Consider the following 25,736-nt stretch of genomic DNA (forward strand, 5'->3'; position numbering starts at 1 on the left):
AGCTGCAGAAACCTCTCCAGAGCTCCAAGCCAGAATCCAGCTCCAAAGTTTCTTTGACTTTTAATGGGTCCCACTGAGGGACAGGACTGAGAAAGTGTCCCCAGGCCCCAGGCAGAGCAGAGAACTGGAGGCACTGATGACAGGTGGGGACAAAGAGAAGCCAAGTCCTGGTGCCCTGGGGCACAGCAGGGTCTGTGCCACCAAGGGCTGTCAGGAGACACCTTGTCCTGAGGCACTGGGGCCTCCTGGCACAGCCCCAGCCAGGCTGGGCACTGTCAGCCCCTTGTCCTGCCCTCAGCATCCCCCCCTAGCCCACATCCCAGTGGCCTCAAGGATCTGCTGGAAGGAGTCCCTGGGGAGCCTTGCTCAGGAATGGCCCTGGGGGCTCCTTCATGCTCCCAGGGACTGCAGGTTTTTCAAAGCACTTTGGCTTTGGCTTTTGCCTTGGAGTCTCTGAGAGCTTTGTGCAATCATGGCCTCCAATTATCTGCTGTAATTAGTCCCTGGAGAGGCTTTGTCAGGAGCAACACTCAGTGGTACTCATAAATGCTTCAAGGTATTTCAGTTCTTTTAAGGTACTTGGTGTTTCCCTTTTGATACAGATTCTGTGAGAAAGATTGTGCAGTCACAGCCTGAAATTATCTGTTTTAATGAGTCCCTTGAGAGCTTTGCACTGACAATCAGTGGGGATCATTGATGCTTTGAGATACTCAAGTAATTAAGGGTACTTTGGATTGTCCTTTTCACTATGAGTCCCTGAGAGGTTTTTGTGCCATCCTGGCCTCCAGTTCTCTCCTCCAAGGAGTCCATGAGGAGCCTGCGTTGGGGATGGACCTCAGTGGCACCCGTTAATGGCTTGAGAAACTTTGGGTTTTTTCTCTGACTTTGACTCCTGGACAGGTTTGTGCAATCTCCTCTCAGGCCCTGAGGTTCCAGGGCTCAGCTGCAAATGCACCACGGTTCTCATTAGGATGAAGCAAGTCCTGAGAAGCCATGGCTGTGTGTTGATTTCCCTCTGCTCTAGTGCAGTTCATTAAGAAGGTTTCCATTTGCAGTTATGTAGAAATATGTCTAAGAGCTTCTAAGAAATATGTATTCCTATTTTAAAGAGTGTCTTTATTACTGTTCTCTTTTGAGAAGAGCTGATTGCTGCATTCTGTGATTGATATTGATGTAGGGCCACTCCTAAGGAGGTCTGGCCAGGTCAGAGAAGTTTTACCTTGAGGTCTGACCCAGTGTGGACAACCTTGCCCCATATTCCCCAACCCCATGTGAGAAACAATTTTCACTTTCAATAATTTAAATGGTTTTATTAAGACCTTATCAAAATACAACAGAAGAGAGAATAAAGCAAAGAATACAGCACCAGGAGCAAAGGATTCAGTCACCATGTGCTCATCTACAAAATGGATGTTCTGTCTTTTATACCTCCAGCCCCTCCCAAAATCTTGTCAATCCACTCCTCCTTTGCTGTCCAGTGGTGGAGATCACTTTCTTACAGCTTGATTGGAGCTCAGGCGCTGCCATAGCAACAAGCCGACCCTCCCAAATGCCCTGACTACTGAGGGCATCCCGTGATAACAATGCAAGGGGGAAGGGAAAGATAACTATACACCTACACAACTTCTATTAACATATACTTAACAGTCACCCCTTAACTGTGAGAGTCAACCATAGGATTACCCATCTGTAACAACCCCCCGTTTTCTGTTTTTACAAATCATTTTGCTGGAACAATTAAGTAAAAAAATTTCTCTCTCTCTTGAATGAGTCATACTAGCATCTGTTGATGTGGGCAAGGACAGTGGGAACAGGAGGAAAATCTCAGGTTTTCCTTAGACACACTTATTTGGAATGGACAAAAGGGCCTAACAGAGGTCCAGGATGGCTTTGACTCCCATCTATAATGCCTATATAGTTGCTACCCATAGTCATTGTATCTCAGGGGTCCAGAGGCCAGCTCGGTCTCGCCCTCCAGTCCCTGTTGTATTCAAAGACAGTTGGGGAATGACAGTGGTCCGATATGGCCTTTTGTCCCTACCTTACCATGCCTACGGGGTTGCTACCCACAGCAGGGCTATGCCATCTTCTTGGTAGTGAACAAAGGGGTCTTGCCCTCCTTCCTTTGCCTTATTTTCTTAAAGAAGCTGTCCCATTACCTCTTACGGTCCCTTGTGTACTTCCCCTCAACAGGTGCTGGTAATTCTCACCCATTAAAGCAGGAAGACAGTTCTCAAGCTGGCTGGTGGAAGCTTGACTTTGGGCGTCTTGGTGTTTTTCTGGTTGTCTTTCAGTCTCTGCCTGACAGTCAATCTCATTTCCCCTGGCCTGGATGTTACAGTCCACTCATTGGGTTTTTCCTACTGGGCCTTTAACTCTGTTGGCATGAGTCCATCTGTTGGCATGAGTCCATCCCCACTCTGCAGTTCACATGGCCGATTCGGCGGTGAGCAGTTCCTGAAAGGGACCTTCCCACTGAGGAGTTAAATGTTGATCTCTCCATGACTTGATCATTACTTGATCAAATCCTCAGAATTAATATTATGGATTCTGAAATCCAGGGTGGTAGTTTGAGGAATTGCCCCTTTATGTCTTAGCCCTTCTAAGGTTTCTGCTATAGACATAACATATTTCTTGGCATTGGCTTCCCCTTCCTCATAGGTGGCAACCCTCTGGGGTGAGGTCAAAAAGGGTAACCCAAATGTCATTTCATAGGGTGAGACCCCCAGATCTGACTGGGGTTGAGTTCTAAGTCTTAATAAGGACAAAGGGAGACATTTTATCCATGACATTCGGGTTTCCATCATCAGCTTATCTAGAGCTCTTTTTAGAGTTTGATTCATCCTCTCAGTGTGACCAGAACTCTGGATGCCATGGAGTGTGTAATTCCCATTTACTCCCAGGGTTTGAACAATATTTTGCAATATTTTAGAGATGAAATGAGTTCCTTGGTGTCATAATCCGCTTGTGCGGGGTGGCGTGATGGTTCTTTTCACCAATCCCAAAAGTGCAAAAAGGCAAACAACAAGGGACTATCAGTTAATCACAACAAATGCACCTTCATTAGGGGCCAAAACAGTAAATGTGATAGTGGGGATCAGAAAGGAGATAAAAGGATAGAGAGAGAGAGAGAAAAGAGGGGGATGGGAATAGCTACCAACACAGGCGAGATCCTCAGTGGTCCGGACGATGGGGATCCGTCTGGTCGTGTCGGGGAAGTCTTCGAAGTTCTGGTCATCTCAGGGGTCCAGTTATAGTCCACGGAGGAAAAAAGGGGGGAACATGCAGGACAATGAGAGTCTATTGTGATTGCAGCGGGGGAACAGGTGAGTCCACTGAAACCACCAAAGCAGGAAAACACAATGAAGAATAAGTCCATTGGAATTACTGAAGGGAAACAGGTCATGTCATTAGTGGTTTCCCCACTCCCTGTGGTAGGGGTCTCAGTCTCAGTCCTTAAGAGGAGGGTTTTCGATCTCCGTCCGTCTGTCACAGTGGTAACAGGGCAGATGAGAGGTCTTCAGTGAGAGACCACTAGGGACACCCCAAAAGTTCATTCGGCTTCAGGAGAAGAGTGGGCAAATATGCAGTAGACCGTTCCTTGCTGGGTTCATGCCAGGTCCTTGCTGATTCCTTGTCGATTCCTTGCCAAGTCCTTGCCAAGTCCTTGTCAGGCCTTGTTCGGGACAGCTAACGTAACGGGGCAGCAGCTGCACCTGCACTGCCGCTCTCTCCAAGCCAGAACTGTAGGGGGGGAAGGGGTTTCTCCTCGTGGCAATTGGTAGGCAAAAGTGGGGGCTTCAGACGGCCTTACACCTGGCCTGAATCAATCCTGTTCACCATCCCATATCAGGGAATGATTGATTCTAGAAATGTTTTACTCACAACATTGGCATTGGCTTTAACCGTGGATACTGCCTCTACCCAATGAGTCAGGTCACCTACTATCACTAGTAAAAACTTCCACCGTTCTACCTGAGGAAGCTCGGTAAAGTCTACTTGGATGTTTTGAAAGGGCTGTAAGGCTAGTTCTCACCCTCCCCTGGTGTTTTCCTCATGACCTTCTCATTTACTTGTTGGCATATCACACACCTTTCAATTACCTGTTTAGCTATCCCAAAAATTCCTATGCAGGCCCAGTCCCTTAGAAATTGATCACTTAGCGCTTGTGTACCCCAGTGTGTTGTCCCATGTATGCCTTCAAGCATTTTCCTGGCAAGGGGTTTATTCAACATTTGCCTCCCATCTGCTAATCCCCGCTTCCCTTTGTTATCTTTCTTGGCTCCTGTTTTGAGGAATTCTTTCTCTTCTGTCTCACTGAATATGGGGACTTCTTCCATTTCTCTCATGGGGGTTAATGCTATCATTACTTTTTCTGTCCCTGATTCGGCTGAATTCTTAGCATCTAAATCTGCTAAATGGCTCCCTCGTGCTTCTTGAGTCACCCCTTTTTTATGTCCTTTAACATATACTGCTGCCACTTCTTCTGGTAATTGTAAGGTTTCTAACATTTCTAAAATAAGTTTTTAGTTCCTTTCCCCTTGAATTTAATAGCCCACTCTCTTCCCAAATTTTTCCAAAGGTATGCAGTACTCCAAAAGCATATTTTGAGTCTGTATATATTGTTTCTCTTTTCTGTGTGAATATTTCCAGAGCTCACTTTAGGGCATACGACTCACATGCTTGGGCTGACCAGTTGGAAGGTAACTTTCCTTTTTCTAGGGCCACTAACTCTTCATCTGCCATAGCCTACCCCAATACCCTGTGCCCTGGATTACCCGTGAAAATCCATCGATGTACAATCGTTTTCCACCTTGGAGTGGTTGATCTATTAGGTCCTCTCTTACTTTAGTTTGATAGTTTATAACTTCTAGGCAATTATATATTAATTCCTCACCTGGTTTTCCATCTAAAACTAGGCAGGGTTGCGTTGGTTACTCACATCTAGCTCTAAACCATTATCTATTAAGATGGCTTCATATTTTAGTACTTGGGAATCAGTGAGCCATTTCTCAGCCTTTTAGCTGAGGATACTCCTTACTGAGTGTGGGGTATATATTTTCAATTTCACCCCCAAGGTTAATATTTTGCTTTCTTCTATGAGTGGGGCACTCGCTGCCACCGCCTGAATGCAGGTTGGCCACCCCCAGCTGACAGGGTCTTGCGGTTTTGATAAACAGGCCACTGGTTTCCTGGATCCTCCCCGGTCCTGGGCTAACCCTCCATGTGCTGCCTCTTTTTCTATATCCACAAACAGATAGAAGGGTTTGTCTAAGGCAGGAAGACTCAGTGCTGCTGCACTGACTAATATTTGCTTTAAAGCTTCAAAATTTGCTTGTCATCTTCTTCCCACCTAATCTCTTCCTCTACTAACTTTTCAAACAAGAACCTGATGGCCTGCGTGTATCCTTCAATCCATAGCCTACAATATCCCAACAGGCCTAAAAACCTTCTGACTTCTCTCTTAGTTTTTGGTCATGGGAGTGAGGCTATCCCTGCAATTCTCTCAGGGTTCAGCTGCTGGCTCCCTTGACAAATCTCACGTCCTAGGCATTTTATTTCCCTCCCTACAGATTTGAGTTTCCCTTTTGATACTCAAAGTCCTTGGTCCACCCAAAAATTTACCAGTGCTGTGGTGGATTCTCGAACTTTGACATACCTTGAGAGGAGCCCAGTGCTCCTTGCTCCCCTGTGCTGACACGTGAGTGTTTGTCTGGTTTTGGGATGGCCCTGGCTGTGTGAGGGGTGCTACGTGGACACGAGACAGCCGGTCCTGTCCCGCTGGGTCCCAGCAGTGCCTCACAGCAGTCCTCCATCCATGTCAGGATGCTGGCCAAGAGAGGTCCTGGAAGCTGAGGCAGCTGATTTTAAGCTTGTGCAGGTGCCTACAGGCCAAGGCCAATGGTGTTCCCTCAGGATACAGCAGTCCTGAGGGGTCTCCCTCATTCAAACAAATCGGCAGACAAATGCATTGTCAGCCAAAAGCCCTTTTATTGACCTGGCAGGAGGGCAGGGGTCTGCACCCCACTAAAGTGTTTCTCTGCCACATATAAATTTCAGTGGGTTGATGTAGGAGTTGTATCAAAATCACCATCCATCTTTACACTGCTGAGGTGATTCCATAGGCAGGCGGTTGGAAATACATTGTGTCAGATTCCCATACTTGAAGCTGATGTCCAGGCCCTGGCCAGGAGCGGTCTCGATGCCCCAAAGCAGCACAAAGTCTTCCTCAGGGCTTCCCTGCACAGGGCTGATTCCACACTTGCCCTTAGTTCTTCTGGTAGACTGTGTCTAAAGCTTTTTGTCAGGTCACTCTCATGTCAAGTTAGGCCAGACAGGTTTTTGTTATGCTAACTGGTGCTAAGTACTTAGGCATGTCTGTGCTAATTACTTGTTTACTCATGTGAATTGCTTGTGCTTACTTATGTCAAACCAAGGCCTTGTTCCATCCCCAAAGGTGCCTGAGGCCACCCGCTCCTTGTGGCACCAGTTGCTTTCCTGTGGGATGTTCTCCCTCCCCGAGGGTAAATGGGGAGCTGCAGAAAGAGCTTGCCAGGCTGCTCTCCATCCTTTCCCAGCACTCCTGGTGAAGTGGAGAAGTCCGAGCTGAGCGCAAAGGTGCAAATGGAGCAGCCGTGCACAGGAAGGCTCGGTGGGAAGGATGATCCAGGATCCATAGGCCTGGCAGCCTGAGCGTGCTCCAGGGGAAGGCCTTGGAGCAGATCCTCCTGAGTGCCATCCCACGGCACATGCAGGGAACCAGGGCGTCTGCTGGAGGGTGGGAAAGCTCTGCGGAGGGACGGGGACAGCTGGGGCTCCTGGCGGGGTGTCGAGGGCTTCTGTGCGGGAGTTTGGGGGGCTTGGTGTTGGGGGGGTGTTGGAGAAGGAGTTGTCTGGAAGGTGAGAGGTCTAGGCTGGAATTTGAGTCAGTTTGAAGGCAGCATCTGTGCTTTGGCACAGCTTTGGTTACGGAGGCCAGAAGGAATATCTGTGACTTTTCCTCTTCATGGTCCTGATTGTCCTGCAGGGAACAAGAGGGCAGAGCTGTACTTTACTGGCCACTCAGATCTCTGTACCAGGGGGAGGATTAGCCCTTTTGCCATCTACTCAATTCTTTGAGCTACTTTTCTAACACTGAGTGGACTTTGATTTCTTGAGAGCTTTTATTCCTTAAAAAAATGAGGATATTATCATCCGTTCATAGAAAACCAAAGAATGGCCCTTGTTTTTTTCCTTTTTTTGTGTAGTGCTCTGTTCTGTAAAGTGACCCTCAGTGGATGAGGTTAAGGCAAATGAGTTGCTGCTTTGAGATTGGAAGCAAAATTCCAACTCTTCACCTCCTCAGGCCATCCCAATTCATTTGGGAAGTTTGCAACTTTTTGGAACTGCTTGAGTCGAGCAATGGGAAGTAAAGCTTTCCTGAATTGAGGATTCTTACTTGCAAGACTCTTCTGTGCCTTCGCCACTAAGGTGTTTTTGTGCTGAAGGCAATAATTTCAATGAGAAAATAATTTCAGCATGGAGTAAGAGCTTCTGACAGAGACCAAGTGTTGCCAGCGTTGCTCCAGGTGCTCCTGCCAACAGCCCCTGCAGGCAGGAGCGCAGCCCCCAATGCACGTGGGCTTTGACTCCCTCTGGCACAGGAGCCCCCCATGGGCACAGGTCTCTGGGGCAGGAGACGGGCACCGGTGCTGCCAGGGCTCGGGGGGTGGCAGGTCTGCTTGGGCAGGGACTGTGCCACACCTGCTGATGTCAGCGCTCCCCGGGCCCCAGGGGTCAGAGCAGCATTCCTGCCCTGGCCCACACATTCCTTGTCTGTGTCACACCCACGGGTTTAGGATGGCCACAAGCCGGGACGTGTCCCAAGGAGGCCGTGCCAGCTTCTGTGAAGGCCCCGTGCCCTTCCCAGTGCAGCTGCGTCGGCAGCCCTGGGGGCTCCTTCTGCTGCCCTGAGCCCGCAGAGCAGGGCAGCGTTTGCTGATGGTTTGAGCCGTTCCTAAAGATCCTGTCGGGCTGTCTTAGACACTTGGGGTGAGGGATTCCTTCCAACCTGATCCACTTTGGGTGGGCTGGGGGCAGCCCCAGGGCAGGGGGCAGTGTGTGCAGGGGCCCTTTGTGACACGGTGCAGCACGGTCACCGTGGCATGGAACGGGACAGCGTGTCCAAGGGCCCTTTGTGACACGGGGTGACATAGGAGCTGGTGGTGACAAGACCGTGCCACAGTGCTCGGGGCACGTGATGGGACAGGATGGGACAGAGCGGTGCCGTGAGGAGCCCCCGCACAGCGCACTCGTTCATGTCTGACCCGGAGCTTTTCCGAGGCGTTATTCCTGCAGCTGACCTCGAGGCCTGACCACAGGACTTGGTGACACATGGCCTTCCCGAGGCTGCTCTCCTGCAGGTGTCCTCGAGGGCAGACCGTGGGACTTGGTGCCCTGGAGGCATCTCCCATCCCTGCCACCGGTGCCCTCGAGGCCAGACCACAATCCTCGACAGGAGTCTCCTGTCCTTGTGGCAGGAGCCCTCAAGACCAGAGTGCAGGACTTGCTGTCCTGTAGCCTTCCTGAGGCTTCTCTCTTGAAGGTGCCTTCCAGGCACGACTGCAGGCCTTGCTGACTCGGAGCTTTTCCGAGGCATCTCTCCTGCAAGTCATCACTAATCCAGTCACTGACATGGAGCAGAGACCCACGAGAGTGCCCAAGCTGGCCTGGGTGGAGGAGAGGAAGAAGGCCCTGGAGCTGGCCCAGCACAGGAGACTGAAGAGGTGGTGCAGTTCAAGCCTCAGCAGGAGAGTGAGTGGCAGAGCTGGGCTGCTGGGCTGGTGGCTGCAGCCAGCTTGGCCACATCCCATCCCATGGCACCCCATGGCATCCCATGGCATCCCATCCAATCCCAGCCCATCCCAGCCCATCCCCTGGGCACTTGCCCATGGACAGGACTAAAGAGGGGCTGGGCAGACACCCCACAGTGGCCATGCTCCATGCCCTGGGGCATCCCAGGGCTGTCCCTGCCTGGGGAGCGCAGGGCTGGGCTGTGTTCTCCGGCCTCTCCCACAGCCCCTCAGCTCAGGCTGCGCTCGCTCTTTGCCAGGTGCAGCCGTGCAGCACACACGAGAGCAGGAACACACCCGTGGCCTCTTCCACAGAACAGCGCAGGTACCTGCCGCCATCCCCAGCTGGGCTGGGCCTGCTGTCACCGCTCAGCCGAGCACCGCGCTTGGAGCATCCCTGGCTTCCTGCCTTTCTCCTACAGCTGGTTTTCAAATTCATCAAAAGGATTCGGGAGGAAGAGACCAGCACCATGGGCACAGGGCTCAGAGCATATTCGCACATCTCCAAAACCAAGACCTGTGCTGCCCTGCTGGATATGCTTGTAGAGGAGGGGTTTTCCAATCCAAAGAAAGTAAGCAGCCTGTGGCCATGGTTTGATCCTCCCAGGAACTGCTTGGCCTCCTAAGCCATGCCTACTGGTCACTGGAAGCCTTTGAGGCCATGGCAGTGTGGTGGGAAGGGAAGCACTTCTCTGGGGAAGCTGGGGACATTCCTCCCTCTGGCAGCTTTCCAAGTCTCCCCCTGCCTTCTCCAGGTGCCTGCCATGGTGAGGTACATCCACCAGTGGCTCATGACCAGTCAGTTTGCTGAGCACAGGCTGGACAGGGCCCTGCTGGATCTCACCAAAGAACAGCCTGCTTATGTAGTAATGTGTCCTGGTTTCGGGCAAATTTGGGAGAAAACCTTCAGAAGGAGCCCCCAGAAAGCAAACCCCCACGGGCCCTCCCCACCTGGTTCGGGAAGAATTTCCTCAGAGAGTAGCGGAAACAACCTGTTTATTGAGCAGGCAAAGCACTCCCCAGCACAAAAAATGAACAACACCAGATGACAAAAACTCTTTCACCACACTGAAGAGGTGACAAATTCAGAAAGTCTCTGCTGGGAGTGGTTGCCCAGTTCTCGGTCTCCGGCACTGGGGATGGCTGCTGCAGGTCACAAAATGCTGGCTCTTGGTGTTTCTTGGTGTTTCCCAGGTCCCAGTCCTGAGCAGGTTCAAATGGTATTCAGGAAAGGGAAAGAAAAAAAACAGTCCAGGGAAAAAATTGGATTGCCTAGCTAAACTAACTAATAAGCAAAAGCAAGGGCAAAAGCAAAAAGCAGGAGCAAGAGCAAAGCGAAAGCAAGCAAGCCAGCAAGCAAGCAAGCAAGCCAGCAAGCCCTAGCCTCACCTAGACACAGACTTTGGGGGGAGGTGAGCCGGCTGATAACAAGACAAAACAAACCTTCACTTTTTGGAGCCAGTCCCGAAAGCACAGAACATAACATCAAGCATAAACAGAACACACAATTGGGGATGCAAGCACCATAATGTCACCTTAGGACATTCCACCCCTTATCTCCGAATCGTCAACATAACAACCAAACGTCATGTAAAAACTTCATCAAGTAAAAACTTCCATCTTTCACTTACTCAGACACATTTCCTTCCATCTCACTTGCTCAAACCTTTGACACACATTTCCTTCTATATCTCTTGCTCAAACCTTCAGCATTCACACATTTCCATCTGTCTCACGTCTGTCTGGTTTAATGTAAAGACAGTGGCAGTAACATCCAGCAAACAGTGATATTTGCATATGAGGCTCGCCCCACAATCAGATCTCCCTGAGGTACACATCGTGTTGTTCCATATTTCTGCATTATTCACCGTGTACAACCTGGTCCCTGAGCAAAGACAGTGCCACCAATGGGTTTGTCTGTACTCGCGGCAGAATTGATCCACACTGTCTTCCCTAACAAACCTCTGATATGTGCCACTGGGACTTTATCTCCGTCTACAATATTCAGGGACTCAGACTGGGCAGGACCTGCTCCACTGGTGGAACCTCGGGTGTTAACTAACCAGGTGGCCTTTGCTAAATGCTGCTCCCAGTTTTTGAAAGATCCCCCACCCAATGCTTTCAAGGTGGTTTTTAACAGTCCATTGTACCTCTCCACTTTGCCTGCAGCTGGTGCATGGTAGGGGATATGGTGCACCCACTCAATGCCATGTTCCCAAGCCCAGGTGTTGATAAGGCTGTTCTTGAAATGAGTCCCATTGTCTGACTCAATCCTATCAGGGGTACCATGCCTGCTCAGGATTTACTTTTCAAGGCCCAGGATGGTGCTCCGGGCAGTGGTGTGAGGCACAGGGGAAGTCTCCAACCATCCCGTGGTGGCTTCTGCCATTGTGAGCACGTAGCGCTTGCCTTGGTGTGTCTGGGGCAGTGTGATGTAGTCAATCTGCCAGGCCCCCCCATACCTGTACTTGGAACACCGCCCACCATACCACAGGGGCTTCACTCACTTGGCCTGCTTGATGGCAGCACACGTCTCACGGTCATGGATAACCTGAGAAATACTGTCCATGGTTAAATCCACCCCTTGGTCTCATGCCCACTTGTGGGTGGCATCTTTGCCCTGATGGCCTGAGGCATCATGGGCCCATCATGCTAGGAACAACTCCCCCTTATCCAAGTCTATCTTTGACACCTCTATCATTGCAGCCTGACCTACCTGCTCCTTGTTTCGGTGTTCCTCATTAGCCCGACTCTTGGGGACATGGGCATCTACATGACAGACTTTCACAGACACATTTTCTACCCGAGGCATTGTCTTTCCACTCATCAGTAGCCCAGACTCGTTTTCCTCTATGCTGCCAGTTGGCCTTTTTCCACCTTTCCAGCCAGCCCCACAGAGCATTGGCTACCATCCAAGAATCCATATAAAGGTCGAGCTTTGGTCACTTCTCTCTCTCAGCAATGTCCAGGGTCAGCTGAAAAGCCTTGACTTCAGCAAGTTGACTTGATCCACATTCTCTTTCGGTAGCTTGTGTTACGTGTTGTGTGGGGCTCCATACGGCTGCTTTCCACTTCCAGTTCATCCCTACGATGCCACAGGAACTGTCAGTGAAAACAGAGTATCGAGTTTCCTCTGCTGGTAGTTGGTTGCATGGTGCACCTTCTTTAGCCCTTGTCACTTGTTCCTGCTGCTCTCCGTCAGTGAGACCAAAGTTCTCACCAGCAGCCAGTTTGTAATTATCTCCAAAATCCCAGGGCGATTCAGGTTTCCAATCCGGGTGTGCTGAATGATGAGAGTAATCCATTTGCTCCATGTGGCAACAGTGTCATGGAGGTTAGTGGGAACCTTTCTTTTAAACATCCACCCCAGTGCCATCAGTCAGGGTGCCAGGAGGAGTGGTGCTTCTGTGGCAATCACCTCGGAGGCAGCTTGAACTCCTTCATAGGCAGCCAAGATTTCCTTCTCTGTGGGAGTGCATTTGGCTTCAGACCCTCTGTAATTTCAGCTGCAGAATCGCAGTGGTAGGCCTCGAGTCTCCCCAGGCACCTTCTGCCAAAGGCTCCAGGACAGACCATTGTTCCCAGCTGCAGAGTAGAGCATGTTCTTCACCTCTGGTCCCGTCCTGACTGGGCCAAGGGCTACTGCCTGAGCAATCTCCTGCTTGAGCTGGGCGAAAGTTTGTTGCTGTTCAGGGCCCCAGAGGAAATCGTTCTTCTTGCAGGTGACCAGGTAGGGAGGGCTCAAAATCTGTCTGTACTTGGGAATGTGCATTCTCCAAAAACCTATGGCACCTAGGAAAGCTTGTGTTTCCTTCTTGCTGGTTGGTGGAGACATCACAGTGATCCTTTTGGTGACCTCAGTGGGAATCTGACACAATCCATCTTGCAACTTTACCCCCAGGAACTGGATCTCTCGGGCAAGTCCCTTGACTTTGGTCTTCTTGATGGTGAAGCCGGCTTCCAGCAGTAACTGGATGATCCTCTCTCCTTTCTCAAATACTTCCATAGCTGTGTTCCCCCACACAATGATGTCATTGAGGTACTGCAGGTGTTCTGGAGCCTCACCTTTTTCCAGTGCAGCCTGGATCAGTCCAGGGCAGATGGTGGGGCTGTGCTTCCACCCCTGGGGCAGTCGGTTCCAGGTGTACTGCACGCCCCTCCAGGTGAAAGCAAACTGAGGCCTGCATTCTGCTGCCAGAGAAGTGGAGAAAAACGCGTTGGGAATGTCAACAGTGGCGTACCGCTTTGCTGCCTTGGACTCCAGCTCGTACTGGAGTTCCAGCATGTCCGGCACAGCAGCGTTCAGCGGTGGAGTCACTTCATTCAAGGCACGATAGTCCACAGCCAATCTCCATTGAGACTTGTGCACAGGCCAGATGGGACTGTTGAAGGGTGAGTGGGTTTTGCTGACCATCCCTTGGCTCTCCACCTAACCGATCATTCTGTGGATGGGGATCACAGCACCTCGATTCGTCCGATACTGCCGGCGATGCACGGTCAAGGTGGCAATTGGCACTCGCTGCTCTTCCACCCTCAGGAGTCCTCCTGCAGATGGGTGCTCTGACAGTCCAGGCAAGGTGTTCAATTGCCGAATGTCCTCTGCCTCTACAGCAGCTATGCCAAAAGCCCACCTGAGTCCCTTTGGTTCTTTGTAATTGCCGTTCTGGAAGAAGTCTATGCCCAGAATACCCAGGGCCTCTGGGCCGGTCACAATAGGATGTTTCTGCCACTCCTTCCCAGTCAGGCTCACCTCGGCTCCCAACAGGGCCAATTGCTGTGATCCCCCCGTCACCCCAGCAATGGAAACAGGTTCTGCCCCCACATGTCCCGATGGTATCAGGGGACACTGCGCTCCAGTATCAACTAAGGTGTCGCATTTTTGTGGCTCTGATGTGCCAGGCCATCGGATCTACACTGACCAAAGATCCGGTTTTCCCGTGCCTCTCCTTGGCTCGAGGCAGGGCCCCTCTAGCTCTGGTTATCCTTTCTTCCCTGAGCATTCATACTAGAGGTACCTTCAAGGGGATCTGACAGATCATACCCGGTAGCTCGGTCACCGGAGGCTGAGTCTACCTTCACCTTACTGTAATCCTCTCAGTTAGTGTTTCCCTCCTTGAGTTGACACGCCCATGCTGCCAGGACAGAAGTGAGTTGATGTACTTCAGACCTGATTAGCATAAAAAATTTGATAATCAGAATGCCTTGGCAAGAACAAACAGAGCTTTGAAGACTGCAAGAAGACTGAATCAAGAAAGAAGATTGAATCAACTTCTATTAGCTAGAGATGCTGCAAAATGGATGTTTGTTTGTGATGATTAACCCAATTATTGTAGAAAAAATTACTAGTCTTCCTAGAATTTGTATAAGCATATGTAGTCCATGTGAAAAACATGTTCACTCTCCTGTGAAAATGTAAAAAGTTTAATAAAGGACAATAGGAGACAAGGACCATGGAGCAAAGGTTATTTATGGCTGGGTGCATCTTGGCACTCAGCCTAGACCACCCTGTTACCTTCAGGGATCCCCCTTAAATACCTTTTCCCTTACATCAGCCTGTTGCATATTCATAGCCGCTTATGCATATCCATAAACGAGTTTACATTTTCCAGGAGCTATTTTACATGGCCCCTCTTTGGGTCTGCCTTTTCAGAGCATGTGTGTTCCTTGGCTGGGGTTTGGCTCCTTCTCTTTATCCCTTCCAGTTCGGGCCTTGGTCCGCACTGCCTTCAGACGGTGAGTGCTGATGGTTGGCAGATCTGTACAGGTGTGCTCATCCTGTGTTCATTGGATGTTATCCCATCCAAGCAGGCATTTTAACACAAGCTTACTTCCATCAGCTATTGCACTACTGTGTCTAAGCCTAATTAACAACAAAATTTAAAACTATATATTTGGAACAAAGTTACTTTAACATCACATATATAAAATCCATTTTAATATTTGCGAAAAGCCAATATTATAATATATATCTAGAACACTGCTCTCCTGCAAGTAAGGGCTGACACAGCTCGGCTTCTTCAACCTGGGCAAGAGACTTAGACTTGACCCAACTGTGGCCTTCCAGTACCTGAGGGCAAGCTACAAGAAAGATGGACAGGGACTTTGTACGAGGGCAGGCAAGAACAGGACAAGAGAGAATGGATCCAGGTGGAAAGAGAGTCGGTTTAGGTAAGGAATTCAGAAAAAAGTCTCTCCTGGAACAGGTTGACCAGAGAAGGTGTGGCTGTCCCGTCCCTGACAGTGTTCAAGGCCAGGCTGCATGGAGCTCTAGACAAGCCGGGCTAGTGCAAGGGGTCCCCAGCCACAGCAGGGGGGTTGCAGCCGTGTGATTTTTCAGATCCTTTCCAAACCAAACCATGCCACGACTCCACGATTCTGGGATACTTCCCCTCCTCATCCTCTGGCAGAAAAAGGATCTTGGCCCCAAGTTCCACATTGCAGACCATGTCTTTTGGCAGCCTGCAACTGTCTCAACAGAGGATGAAAAGAGATGACATTACTGATACGATTTCCCTTTTCTACTCGAAAATTAAATGCTCCACTCCTGTCCACTCTTGCAAAAGTGTCTGAAGAGGCAATTCTTCCCCATGAAATGCTTCGTCTCAGCCAAAGAAGAAAGAAGCCACAAGCCAACACGCTTCTTTATTGCTACATTGTTTGATTTGGTTACTTCTCGAATAGGAATTACTTTGGGGTTTTATTTGTTAGTTTCTCTCTTTCGTTCCGCGGGGCGCGCGGCAGCTCCTCCGTTGGGTTCGCGGAGGCAACGGAAGAACGTTCGCGAGCTCCGGCGGTTCCGCAGCAGCAGCAGCAGCAGCAGCAGCAGCAGCAGCAGCAGCAGCAGCAGCAGCAGCAGCGCTTCTCTCGATCAGTTTTCCGCTCGACTTTCCACTCGCTCCCCATCCCCTTCTCCCTCTCACACTCACTCTATTCCCGTCCCGTCCCGTCCGTGTTCTGCCTCTCCCAGCCCGGCTCATGCCGCGTCCCGCAAGGCGCCGCTCGGCGGGGCCGCCCCGTGCCCGCCCCTGCCCGTCCCGCCGCGGAGCCGCCTCGGCCGGGCTCTCTCCGTACTGGCTGTGGCACTTCTGGAAGTGCCTCTTGCTCTGGTGCTGGCGGAGCAGCGCGGTCTTTTGGCTCCGCCTGGCGCGGGCTCTGGGCTGGCCCCGGCCGAGGCCCCGGCCCCGAACCAAGCCCCTCCCGCGGTTCCGCCCGCAGCCGCCCCGCTGCCGCCCCGCGCCCGCCCCGGCCCCGACAGCGTCGCCAGCAGCTTCCCCGCTCCGAGCTCCGCCGCTGCTCGGCTTGGCCGCCGGCCCCGAGCCGCCGCAGCCCGGGGCGGCTCGGCAAGCAGCAGCGCGCCGGGCGGTCGGGTTCCCGGGGCAGAAGAGCGGGAGCGCGGTGCCGCCCGCACGGGCGGAGAAGCCTCCCCTGGAGCAGCTCTACCGGGAGGGCCCGCTGCTGGGGAGCGGCGGCTGCGGCAGCGTTTACTCCGGGACCCGGCTCGCCGACGGCGCCCCGGTAAGAGACGGGGCCGGAGCGGAGGGGGCGGCGGGCGGCGAGCGGCGGGCGGAGAGCTCAGCCCGGCGCTCGCCTTGGCTTGCAGGTGGCCATCAAGCGAGTGCGCCGGGATCGCATCTCGGAATGGGCGCGGCTGGTGAGTGAGCGGGGCCAGCGGGAGAAGCCGGCGGGGCGTGCCGGGCGGGGCTGAGGCGAGGCCCGGCAGGGTGGCAGCCGGAACGCTGCGAGGGGAGCGAGGGGGGAGTGAGCGGGGGCCGCGCAGCGTCCCGGGCCGGGCAATGGCCAGCGGCGCTGGGGCCGGGCAGGGGGTGCCCAAGGCGCGGCGCAGCATCGGCCCCGCTGAGGGCATCGCGGTCCCCCCGCAGCACAACGGCGCCCTTGTGCCCATGGAGCTGGCGCTGCTGTGGATGGTGTCGTGCCCTGGCTTCCGCGGCGTCGTGCGGCTCCTGGACTGGTTCGAGCTGCCTGACGGCTTCGCGCTGGTCATGGAGCGTCCGCAGCGCTGTCAGGACCTCTGGGACTTCCTGGCCGAGCAGAGGTTCCTGACGGAGCCCGTGGCGCGGGGGCTGTTCCGCCAGGTGCTGGAGGCCGTGCGGCACTGCACCAGCCGCGGCGTCCTGCACCGCGACATCAAGGCCGAGAACGTCCTCGTCGACCTGGCCACGGGCGAGGCCAAACTCATCGACTTCGGCTGCGGCACGATCCTCCAGGACACGTTCTACACCCGGATGTCAGGTGAGCCCAAAGCCGGGGCCCAGCCGGGCAGTGGAGGTTCCCCCCTTTGCTGGCAGAGGGGGAAGAGGGAGGGAGGGAGAAAGGGCAGGAGGGGGAATCCTTCTTCAGCCGGCTGCAGCCAAGTTGCTTTTCGGCGGGGCAGGGGCTGGCTGTTGTGGGACAGGAGCTGGCTGGGAGGGAGGGAGGGAGGGACGGAGCAGCATGGGCCTGATGAGCTGTGCCCGTGTCCCATAGGAACGCCGGAGTACTGCCCACCGGAGTGGATCCTCTTTGGCTGCTACCATGGCCAGCCAGCCACCATCTGGTCCCTGGGCATCCTGCTCTATGACCTGGTCTGCGGGGACCTTCCTTTCCACACAAACAAGGACATCGTCCGGGGCCAGCTCTTCTTCCCGCCCCGGGTGTCTCAAGGTGGGCATGCGCCTTCAAGGCTCGGGAGGAAGAACGGGGTTGGGAGGGGGCAGCTGGCACAGAAGCGTCCCGCTCCAGCAGCTAGTGAGGAGGTTGATCTCCTGGGTTATCTGGAGGAGGTGGCACGTGTGCCTCTGGGCTGCTCTCCTCCGGAAGGGAGGATCGATGGGAAGCTTTTGGCTGCAGCTCCAAGCACTCCTAGTGTGGCCTGGGCACCGTGGAATGTGGGAGAGCACGGACAGGAGCCTTTTCCCGCTGAGCGGCGGTTTGTGGTTTGTCTCTGCAGAGTGCCAACACCTCATCAGGTGGTGTTTATCCATGGAGCCCGCAGACAGGCCATCACTGGAAGACCTTTTTGAGCATTCTTGGCTGCAGGAGCCCTGCCTGGCCCAGGAGACAGCAGAGATCCATCCCTCTGCTCAGTAGGATCCAGGAGCCCAGCAAGTACCAGCTGCACGCGTCTCGTGGCACTCCAAGAAAACCCCGGAGCGTTTCCCTGTGGCCGCGGCCCGGAGGAGAGAGCACAGCCGAGGAGATGCTTCCGCTGGTCCCCGGCGAGTTGTGGAGGGAGCGTCTCAGTGCTCCCCGTCCCATTGGAGAAGTGGTGGCAGTGCGGTGAAGGTGCCACGGACTGGAACAGGGGAAACATCCCCCTGCAGCTCAATGGCATCGAGATGACCCCACAAGCCGAGGCACAGCTGGCGTGTTCTTCTGGAGCACCACATGGAGCTGGGAACCCCATCCTCGAGCTGGCCGCTGGCGGGGCAAAGCCGAGTGGCTTTGGCTGCGGCCCCTTCCTGGAGGACACGCTCTGCGCCCCGATGAAATCAAGATGAGTCCCCAGCCGGCGCAGGGGCGGGGGGATGCTCGTGCTTCCAGGCATGGCAGGGCTCGGGCTGGCCACGCGCCGCAGGTTCCCCGCTCGGCGGCACTGGGGAATATTAATTTTTCCCCCGGCCGCCAAGCTGCTTTTTGGTGGGACAGGGGATGGGTGTTGTGGAAGGGGAGCCGGCTCCTGGCCTTGCTGACAGCTTCTGCCAGCCAGCCTGGCATGGGCTGGGGCGGGGGCAGCCAGCCTGACAAAGCATCCATCCATGTGGATGGGGGCAGCAGAGGGGGACGGGTTCTGAAGCCGTGCCCCAGCTGATCTGATTTGCAGGCCCTTGAGGAAGGGGTGCGTTTAAGGGCGGGAAAGGTGGGGTTTTTTCCCACCCATGGACAGGTTTAATTCTCACATGGAGTGGTCAGACCCTCCTCAGGCCCGTGAAACGGTGACAGGCTTTGTAGCTTCTTGTTTCCAGGTCTTGTTTAAAATTGATTTCATGCAATTGTTCTTTGTTTTCCCAGGAAGATTACACCTGTTGCCCGGACCGGACGGGGAAGCGCCTGCACCGTCCCTGGAGCACCTCCAGTGCCAGCGCTACCCCAGGGGCCACGGTCTGCGGGGACATCCCCTTCAAGAAGGACGAGGACCTCGTGCGGAATCGGCTCCTCTCCTGGCAGCAGGTCTCCAGAGGTGGGCACCCGGCTCCACAGCTGGGCTGGCAGAAGGGCTTCGGGCAGAGGGCAGCGGGCACACGGGCATCCTGCCCTTACAGCTGCTGAGGAGGCTGCTGTGCTGTGCTTAAGCAGAGGAGGTGGAACATGGCCTGCCACGCTGCCCTTCTCTCGAAACAGAGAATGGCTCGGGAGGTTTGGGCTCTGAGCACAGCCAGCAGCCTGGCCCGGGCCCAGGCCATGGTGGGACAGGGGGACAGGAGCCTTCTGTGACTGACCGTGGCTCTCTGGTTTCTCTCCGCAGGCTGCCAGCACCTCATGCCATGGAAACGGCTCCGCTCGGCCTGCCAGTCTGGGAGGGCTGGAGGGCGGCGGGTGCTCATTTGCTGTCAAAAATAAATTGTTTTTTTTTTTGTCATCATCACGATCACAGCATTTCTTTCATCCTTTTCCAAGGTTTTGGCCTCCCTTCCTCCAGGCTAATCTTTTTGTGTCCTTCCTCAGCCACTTGATGGCATTTGGCAGGGGGGGGTAAGCAATGTTAAAAGTTCAACAACAGCTCCTGTTGCCAACTGCAGCAGCCCCTTCAAGAGCCCTGAGCTACCAGCGAGGTCCACGTCTGCCTTGCAAAAGGGAGTGGTTTGCAGCCATGGGGTTGTCGCCCTGCTGCAAAAGCTGGGAGGAAATAACAAGTGGCAAAATGCCAATTTGGCTCAAGCCCTGCCCAGGTTCTTCATCTTTTCCCTCTGCTCAGTGATAGGCAGGCAGGGCTGGACTCCAGCGAGGTTCAAGCTCTTGGCGCTCCCTGGCATCAAGGGGATCAAGTCAACTCTTGTATGCAGTGACTGCAATAGAGCTCCTGAAGGAAAAAAGGGAATGTCATGAGGTGGGGCCGCCTTCTTGTCCCCTTTGTCTGCCCAGGAGCCCCTTGGAAAGGGAAATGCCCACACGGGTTTATCTGACTCCTTCCCAGCCAGCCTTTCCCTCACTCCCGGGTCTCATTTGCTCCGCAGGCTTCACCAGCTCGCTCAGCTCGGAGGAGCTCTCAGAAGAGAAAACGCTGCCTGGCGTGGGGCTGTCTGATCCCTGTCTCATCTGGATTCCGTTTGCCCCGCTCCCTCTCCCATCCAAGAGACCCAAGGATGCCCCGCAGCCCCACGGTCCTGCAGCAGATGCCGGGCACATTCCCTCCTCTGCTCCTTGGTGGCCCTGGGGAGGCTCCAGAGCCCTCCCTGTGTGTGGGACAGCTGCTGCAGCACCGCTGTGCCTGCGTGCGAGCAGCGCCCGAGGAGCAGCTGCGCAAGTTCTGAGTCTGAAGCGGAATCCTCGGCGCACACAAATGACAACTGGCATCTCAGGGGCTGCCAGGAGAAGCTGAATCCATCTGCTCGCTGCCCTTTCGAGCCATAGCCATGCCGATGCAATTGGAAGAATTGCCCCTGCCAAGGAAGCTCTCAGGTAGAAGAGAGGAGCAAAAGCCACGTGTTTCTGAAACACGAAATGTCAGAATGAGGTTCCTTAACACTAATTTGCTATTTAAGAGGGGATCATTTATTGAGGCCTGAGGCCCAGTGAGGGATAAATCCTAACCTGACGTGGACATGTAATTCTACCAGTGTGTTGTTCATATACAGTCGCTAAATGCCAATTACAATTTACCCATTTCCATAAATCCCACCCCGAGTTCCCAGATTCAGTCCTTGTTTTCTCTATCACTGCACCCTTGAGCCAGATGTGTTCTTCTTCTCTTCCAGCCATCCTTGCTGGGAAAGCAGCCCCTGCATGCCTTGTTCCTGTGCTGGAAGTTCACAGGCACGGTAAAAATGGAATGAACCCTTTGGGTCTCAAGGCCAAGGCTTTGTGTGGCCAGGCAGGGGCAGGCAGGAGGCAGAGCTGTTAGCAAAGGAAGGGGCCAGCGAGGTGGGGCAGCCGGGGGATGACGACAGCCTGCAGGGACAGAGGCCAGGGCAGGGACACCGCAGGACAGCCTGGGCTGCAGAGGGCACAGGGATGTGCAGCAGCTGCAAGGCCCTGACAGAGCCAACCTGTGCAGCCCTTTGGCCATGGCTGCTGGCCCTGGGCCTGAGGCCACGAGGGGACAAGTGACCCTTGCAGCCCTGGGGCCTCATGGCCTCCTTGTCCCTGCTCAGCAGCCTGGCAGGGGCCGCCCCATGGTCCTGCCCTTGGCATGGCACATCCCCACATGGCAGTGCCCATCCCGGGAAGAGCCCTGAGCAAGGAGGGAGGGACAGGATCTGCCTTGCCAGGGGCTGGGGCTCAGCCTTGGCCCTTTGCATTCCTGAGACACATCCAGGTTTGCTCAGCGCCAGAGACACCTTTGCCTTGTTTGTCCCCACCTGTCATCACTGCCTCCAGTTCTCTGCTCTGCCTGGGGCCTGGGGACACTTTGATATCAATTGTATCCTTGAGTGGAACCCATTAACAGTTAAAGAAAGTTTGGACTTTGAATCTGACTTTTTGAGTTCTTGAGGAGCTCTTTGAGCACACTCTGAGGGACTGGGTCTGATGCAAACAGCACCAAAGCCCCAGAGGTCATTAAAGTCCTGGTGCTGTGTCTGTGCTGCTGAGCTGGGCTGGGCTCCTGGCCCCGAGGCAGCTCCTGGCAAGGGCAGCGCTGCAGAGACAGCTCTGGCCAGGAGCAGCTCCTGTGCACAGCCCAGCAGGGCTGGGGCACTGCCAGGGCATCCCAGGGACACGAGCAGGGCACAGACAGAGCTCACAGGGGCTCAGCACTGGCAGGGGCTGTGGGGTGTCCCAGAGGGGGCTGTGTCACAGCAGCACCTCTGTGGCTGTGTCACGGAGGCACAGAGCAGCTGTGATGTCAGAGAGGGGCTGTGTGACTGCACAGAGTGGGTTGTGTGAGGTCACAGATTGGGCTATGACATCACAGAGTGTGTTGTGTGAGGTCATCAAGCAGCTATGGCATGATAGAGGGGACAGTGTGACATCACAGAGCAGGCTGTGACATCATGGCATGGCTGTATGACATCATAGAGCAGGCAGTGAGGTCAAAGTGTGTGCTGTGACATTACAGAGTGGCAGCATGACATCACAGGGAGGGTTTTGTGACATCACTGAGGGGGTTGTAACATCACAGGGCAGGCTGTGACATCATAGAGAAGGGTCTAAGGCAATAGAGCAGATCCTGCCATCATAGAGGGTGGCTCTGTGACAACAGAGAGTGGGTTGTGATATCACTGGGCAGCTGTGTGACATCACAGGGGCTGTGTGAGGTCACTCCACCCCAGCCCCCCCTCACAGTTCCCCCAGAGAAGTCCAACGCTGCTCGTGCACAGCGGGGTCCCCCGTCCCCCCGGGTCCCCCCGCCCCTGGCGCCGCAGCCTCCCCCAGAGGATGTTCCACGAGATCGACCCCAGAGCCTGACACAGGGATGGGGGTGGGGCTGTGGGGGGTGGGACAGGGGGACAGGGACCCCCCGGCAGCGTCCCCGTGTCCCCCAGGGCCAGAGCCTGGGCCAGGGCTCCTTCACCCTGTTACCAACGAGGGCTTGAGAGTGCTGAAAAAATCCCCAGCAAGGGATCAGCAAAAGCCAGATTTAATATTAAGCGACAGCACCACAAAGTTCCTTGGCAAGAGTCACTCTGCTCCTGACTGGACACTGCAGGTACAGAAAAGGAAACAAAGCAACAACAAAACCAAACAGAATCCAGGCAATCAAACCAGAAATGAGCCAAGACCTGGGGCTTTCCTTCCTATGGAAAAGAACTGTCCTTCTCATCCAGGTGCCCATGGCCACAATTGGGATTTCACCTCCAACACTGCCTGTTGTGACAGACTGGAGGAGATTGTTGGCTGGAAACATTTCATGTGTGGGGAGGAAGGGGCAGGTCCAGCCTTGCCCTGCCCTGGAACCCCAGCCCTGCCCTGCCCTGGAACCCCAATCCCCCCAGAGCCTCTATCCCAGCCCAGCAGTGTCTGCCAGTCCCTGGCACAGCACAGGCAGTGCTCCACAGCCACTTCTGGAGCCCCCAGCCCAGCTCCTGAGTGACCAAATGACCCCAAGTCCCACCTGGGGGAGGGCCCAGGAACACCAAGGGGTATTTAAGGCTGACCACAAGGCAAGCACACATTTGACCCTACCTCCCCTTGGAATTTCTATTTTTTTGAGAACCACTGGAATCCAGGAGTTGGTAGCTCTGTGTGTGCTTCTCTAAATCTTATTTTTCTCTATTTCTGTGTCTTCTTGTGAATTTTGATTAACTTAAAATTGAACAGGATTGGAGCTTGTGAAGTTGAATGGGCCAAGTTAATGCTTTGAGAAGTGTTTTTGTTGATTAAATGTTGTATAAGACCTTTTGCCAAAGTTTCTCTGATCTTCTAAAGTTCCCAATAAAGGCTGTTTTGTTGGTTTGAGCTCATGAGAATCTCGTTGGTATTTCTCCAGTGCATCCAACTCAGAGGACACAAACAATTGTAATTCCTCTTAAATGTCTCCTTGAGAGAGTTGTTTGGGGGATGGGGGTCAGGGCTTGTGTGTCCTGCTTGGCACAGCCCAGGCAGGGCTTTCACAGTCCCATTCCACACTCCATTTCCCAGCTGGAGCCGCTGGTGCCTCTGAGTTCTGCTGCCCCAGCCCCAGGGACGCTCTCCTTGTCTGCCCATTCCCCCACGGTCTCTGGGCAGGGATGGCCTCAGTGGGGGCTGCTGACATCCTCAGCAACTTGGAGGCTGCTGCTGAATTTTACTGCTCCAGAGGCTTCTTCAGCCTTCAGCTCAGCAATTCAGCAATTCAGTGTCCCAGAGCTCATTAACGTTCAGAACACCTTAACAAGCCAAGCCTCTGGGAATAATGTAAGTGTTCAAATATTTTGTGGTTAATTAGACCAATTTCAGAAGCCTATACCAAGTGAATACACTACATTTAAAAAGAGAGTGAGAAAAGATTTTTTGTGTCCTGTTGGGTTTTTTTCCCCCTGGTAATAACATTGATATGTGCAATCTCCAATTGACACTGAATCCAAGTACCTCCTCATGCAGTTGGAATAGATATGAAAATCAAGACCCTTCATGGCTGACAATCAGTCAGACTCTGTCCCTACCCCCACCCCACCATCTCCCCCATCCAAGCCCTGGCACTCAGAGCAGCCTTGTGCAAATCTGAGCACCCTCCAGCCCAGGCTGCACCTGCAGGTTTCAGCTCCTTGGCTCCAACTCCCACCTGCTTTCCTTGGAGGAAGAGCTGCCGAGACACAGAGGGATGTTCATTTCTTGTCAGCCAGCAAACCCCAGGGAAGGCAAAGCTCCATCAAATGCAAAAGTCATTCCTCTGCTGGATATTAAATCCACTTTGCACAGCAGACAGTCTCAGAGCAATGGAAAACACCTTCTGTGCCCAGCACAGATCCCAAGGCCCCCCAAACCCTCCCTGCCCCGATTCTGCCCAGATTTGCTCTTTGCACACAGGAGTCACAGGCTGAAGTCAGGAGCTCCCTCCATGCCAAGAGGGAGGAAAAGAGGGAAAGTGGATGAAGAGCTCTCCTGTGCAGAGCCAAGGTCCAAGTGCCCCTGCAGTGGGAACCACAACTCATCAGGTTTGTGTCCTTTGGGCTCAGGGATGGTGACACTCAGAGGCACAGAAAGGTTTCTTGCCAACAAACACAAGCTGAACATTTGAACAGTTTAATAACCACCACAGCTCTTCCCTCAGCTCTCTGTGATGTCCCAGCAGCATCTGACATGTCCCCCATCCTCAAGGAACTTCTGTACAGGAACAGTTTTAGACAAAGACACAAGAAAATGTAATTCTATGATAGATTTGAAAATAGTAAGATATAATTCATATTTATTTGAACTTCAAAAAATTGGGCCACTCCCTGATGTGCAAAACACTGAAACCAGTCTGTTGAGAGACATTTGAATGACCAGAAAGCATCTGGAGGGGGAAATCTGGGTGCAACAGGAAGTACATAGATCCACCTGGTCTAGTGCAGAGATGTCCTTAGACATGGCCATTTCAACAGGAGAACTGGAAACACCTGAAGGAAGAGGGAGAGGAAAGAATAAACAGAATATTGGTGACTCAAGCAGACAGGAAGATCAGTATTTCTTTTCCTTCTGCCATCAGGACTTCAGAAAATTACTGTTTCTTAAAAGTACTGAAGTGATGCAGATACTAAAAATGTGCTTGTATAATATGAAATGTACAAGTATTAACACCTGTGCCCCTTTCCAGGCAGACACCATCTGTGTGCCCATGACCAGGCAGTGCCGCTTGTGCCCTGAGGTGCCGAGCTGGGATTGGATCTCTCAGAGAGGAGCTGAGGGAGAGCAGAGCACCTTGCAAGCTGCAGGTCCCTGCCAGCCCCGCAGGGCTCCTGTGCCATCAACATCTGCTCTGCTCCAGCCTGAAACAGGGCCCAGCATGGTGCCGGGACCATCAGAGAGCTGAGGTGTGTGCTGGAATTCAATGCCCTCCCCATGGCGCAGCAGCCCTGCATTTCCCTGCTCCAGCCTTGGTCTCCAGCACAGCCACGGAGGCTCTTTGGGCTCCTGAGTGTTCCTGCTGTGTCCATGCCCCCAAGGGCACAGAGCAGCCTCCTCTCTCGGGCACTTGCCTGTTTTCCATGCCTTGCACAGGCGCTGGCCCTGCCCCACAAGGCCTGGGCTGAGTCCTGCCCTGCACGCTCAGCCAGGCTGGGATGGACACTGATGGTTTCTGTGCCAGGCTCTCTGAGCCCAGCCCAGCTCCCTGCAAGCTCTGCCAGC

General features: G+C 53.6%; 1 protein-coding gene and 1 long non-coding RNA gene across 2 annotated transcripts in view; both read left to right on the forward strand.

The window, feature by feature from the left end:
* The window catches only part of LOC137467810 (uncharacterized), a 332,764-nt gene that overhangs the window by 256,750 nt on the left and 50,278 nt on the right, over positions 1 to 25,736 (forward strand). The gene's annotated exons all lie outside the window — the stretch shown is intronic.
* LOC137467813 (serine/threonine-protein kinase pim-3-like) lies at positions 16,625 to 20,299 on the forward strand. Its single transcript, XM_068179230.1, has 5 exons — positions 16,625 to 17,081; positions 17,316 to 17,492; positions 18,844 to 19,008; positions 20,003 to 20,058; positions 20,237 to 20,299. Exons 1-5 carry the CDS (start codon positions 16,625 to 16,627, stop codon positions 20,297 to 20,299), a joined length of 918 nt encoding a protein of 305 aa, XP_068035331.1.

The sequence above is a fragment of the Anomalospiza imberbis genome, unplaced genomic scaffold, assembly GCF_031753505.1.
Source record: "Anomalospiza imberbis isolate Cuckoo-Finch-1a 21T00152 unplaced genomic scaffold, ASM3175350v1 scaffold_80, whole genome shotgun sequence".
NCBI classification, from domain to species: Eukaryota; Metazoa; Chordata; class Aves; order Passeriformes; family Viduidae; genus Anomalospiza; species Anomalospiza imberbis.